We start from the raw sequence: 3,092 nt of genomic DNA, 5'->3' as shown, positions 1-3,092 counted from the left end.
CAGCCCGAAGAGGCTGGAAATTCTTTTACATCTGAAATCCAATAGTATTGAAATTCGTGGTGGTTTTCAGGGAACCATGCAAAGGATCGGATTGTAACTCAAGACAGTTGGGGGTGGGGGGAGCAAACAAATCAGTGCACTGAACCACAGACAGTCATGGTAATGCTGAATGAATTGATGCCGACCATCAGGGCGTGCCCCGTGCGACTTGTGAATGAGGGGTCTGGGTAAAAGTCGGATCTAAATGGATCCTCATGAATTCATATGATTTTTACACTGAAACGAAATAAAACCACCATCATATTGTAGGCCATGTGTTAGTCTACAAGGGGCACCACAAAAATCACACACCCAGATTCGTGGCACCACAGCAGCACAAAAACATGATTCCAAAGGACGGATCCTCATGAATTCATATGATTTCTACGCTGGAATGAAATAAAACCTACATCATACTGTAGACCATGTCTTAGACTATAGGCAGCACTCCAAAAATCATGCCCCCATGAATTCGTGGCTCCACAAAACTGCAAAAACATGGTTCCAAAGCACCGATCCTCATGGATCCTCAGGGTTTTTCAATTGGGTCACCCAAAACACACCATCAAATCACATAACATGTCCACGGCCACAGCTTGGATCACAAAAATCACAGATGGTGACACCATGAAGCCAAAACATGGTTCTGGAGCATGGATCCTCATGAATGCTTTGGGATTTTGTGTTGGGACACCCCAAACATACCATTAAATCCCATACCATGGCCATGGCCACTACTTACACAACAGTATTAAGGGGGGTTCCTGGGCATCATGGCAACACCATGCTGCAAAAACATGGTTCCGAAGCACGGATCCTCATGGATCTTCAGTGTTTCTGTGTTGGGTCACCATGTACTCACCATCAAATCACATATCATGTCCATGAGCACAGCTTGCACCACAAAAGTCATGGATCCATGGCTTGTGGCAACACCGTGAAGACAAAACATGGTTCTGGAGCATGGATCCTCATCAATTCTTGAGGGTTTTGTGTTGGAACACTCAAACATACCATTAAATCCCATATCATGTCCATAGCCACTACTTGCTCCAAAGAATTCATGGATCCACGGCTTCCTGGCAACATGCTGCACAAAAATCGTTCTGAAGCACGGATCCCCATGGATCCTCAAGGCTTTTGCGTTGGGTCACAATGAACACACCAACAAATCCTATCACATGTCCATGGGTACAGGTTGCACCACAAAAGACATGGATCCATGGCTTCCTGGCAACACCATAAAGCCAGAACATGGTTCTGAAGCGGTACTGGGGGGGGCGCGAAATGTCCCCCCGCCTCTCTGAGCCCCGGGGTGGTGGCCTTGGAGACCTAGGGGCAAATTCCACCTCTCGTTGCTGCTCGGCCATCACACGCGAGAGGTCATTCTGGCTCCCCCAGGTCTTGTTAGGGGCTCTTTAAAAAGTTATGGCTGCCCGCTGTGGCAGCAGCGCTAATGGCAGCGGCAATGGCGGGGTGCGCGTGAAATGTTCCCCCGCCTCTCTGAGCCCCGGGGTGGTGGCCTTGGAGTCGTTGGGGCAAATTCCACTTCTCGCGTGTTGGCCATCACATGCGAGAGGTCATTCTGGCTTCCCCAGGTCTTGTTAGGGGCTCTTAAAAAAGTTATGGCTGCCCGAGGTGGCGGCAGCGCTAATGGCAGCGGCAATGGCGGGGTGCGCGTGAAATGTTCCCCCGCCTCTCTGAGCCCCGGGGTGGTGGCCTTGGAGTCCTAGGGACAAATTTCACCTCCCGCGTGTGATGGCTGAGTGGAGTTGCCGCTCGGCCATCACATGCGAGTGGTCATTCTGGCTCCCCCAGGTCTTGTTAGGGGCTCTTAAAAAAGTTATGGCTGCCCGAGGTGGCGGCAGCGCTAATGGCAGCGGCAATGGCAGGGGGGAGGGGCGCGAAATGTTCCCCGCCTCTCTGAGCCCCGGGGTGGTGGCCTTGGAGTCCTAGGGGCAAATTCGATCACACCCGAGAGGTCATTCTGGCTCCCCCAGGTCTTGTTAGGGGCTCTTTAAAAAGCTATGGCTGCCCGCAGCAGCGCTAATGGCAGTGGCGGGGGGAGGGGCGCAAAATGTTTCCCGCCTCTCTGAGCCCCAGGGTGGTGGCCTTGGAGTCCTAGGGACAAATTCCACCTCTCACGTGTGATGGTAATTAAGTGTGCGGACTCTAATCTGGGAGAACCGGGTTTGAGTCCCCACTCCTCCACCTACACCTGCTGATGTGACCTTGGGTCAGTCACAAGCTCTGGCACAGCTGTCCTTGAAAAAGAGCAGTTTGTGTCAGAGTTCTCTCAGCCCCACCCACCTCACAGGGTGTCTGTTGTGGGGAGGGGAAGGGGAAGGAGTTTGTAAGCCGCTCTGAGACTCCAAAGTGAAGGGCGGGGTATAAATCCAATCTCTTCTTCTTCTTTGGAATCATGTTTTTGTGCTGTTGTGGTGCCACGAATCTGTGGGAGCGTGATTTTTGTGGTGCCCCCCCCTATATAACACATGGCCTACAATATGATGGTGGTTTTATTTCGTGTCAGTGTAAAAATCATAGGAATTCATGAGGATCCACTTTTACCCTTTCCCGTGAATGAGACATCAGGGACCTGCCCACAGAGGCGACTCGTCACCCGAACCTGAGCCTCTCACGTGAATAGACAAAGGATTCTCCGGCGCCCGACAAAGGCTTAGACACCATATATTTTTGGGGGGGGGATAAAACGCAACAGGTTCGCCGCTCCCGCTCCGTTTGATGACCAAGGCTCTTATGGGCTCCTATTCATCGGCACCGGAGTAGGGGCCGCCGGGGAGAAGCGCCGCCGGCTGGACAGAAGGAAGAGGTCAAGCGTGAGGATGCCGCTGGAGCCGCGGCACCCTAGTCTGGCTTTGAACGCGGCGGGAGCAAGACGGAAGAGGTCGTTGCCGCCGGACAAGCCACTGTCTGGCTTCCACCTGGCGCAGACCGGCTGGGCCGTCTTGGCCGTCAAACCGGCATCCTCTCTAGCCCAGTAAGTGGAGTCCCCTCCCCTCCCCTGCTTCCTTCTTCTCCCTCTCCCCCCC

At 53.0% G+C, this 3,092-nt stretch overlaps 1 protein-coding gene across 1 annotated transcript in view; it reads left to right on the top strand.

Annotated features, from left to right (window-relative positions):
- Window positions 1-2,753: 2,753 nt before the first annotated feature.
- Window positions 2,754-3,092, top strand: part of BTBD10 (BTB (POZ) domain containing 10) — a 36,536-nt gene continuing 36,197 nt past the window's right edge. The window contains exon 1 of the mRNA XM_015412759.1: window positions 2,754-3,040. Within this exon, the coding sequence (XP_015268245.1) occupies window positions 2,886-3,040 (155 nt within the window). The 5' untranslated portion in view covers window positions 2,754-2,885. The remainder of the gene's footprint in view (window positions 3,041-3,092) is intronic.

The sequence above is a fragment of the Gekko japonicus genome, unplaced genomic scaffold (genome assembly GCF_001447785.1).
Source record: "Gekko japonicus isolate JY-2015 unplaced genomic scaffold, Gekko_japonicus_V1.1 scaffold821, whole genome shotgun sequence".
Lineage (NCBI taxonomy): Eukaryota > Metazoa > Chordata > Lepidosauria > Squamata > Gekkonidae > Gekko > Gekko japonicus.
The sequence above is the reverse complement of the archived record's forward strand: the minus strand, read 5'-3'. Positions and strand labels throughout refer to the sequence as shown.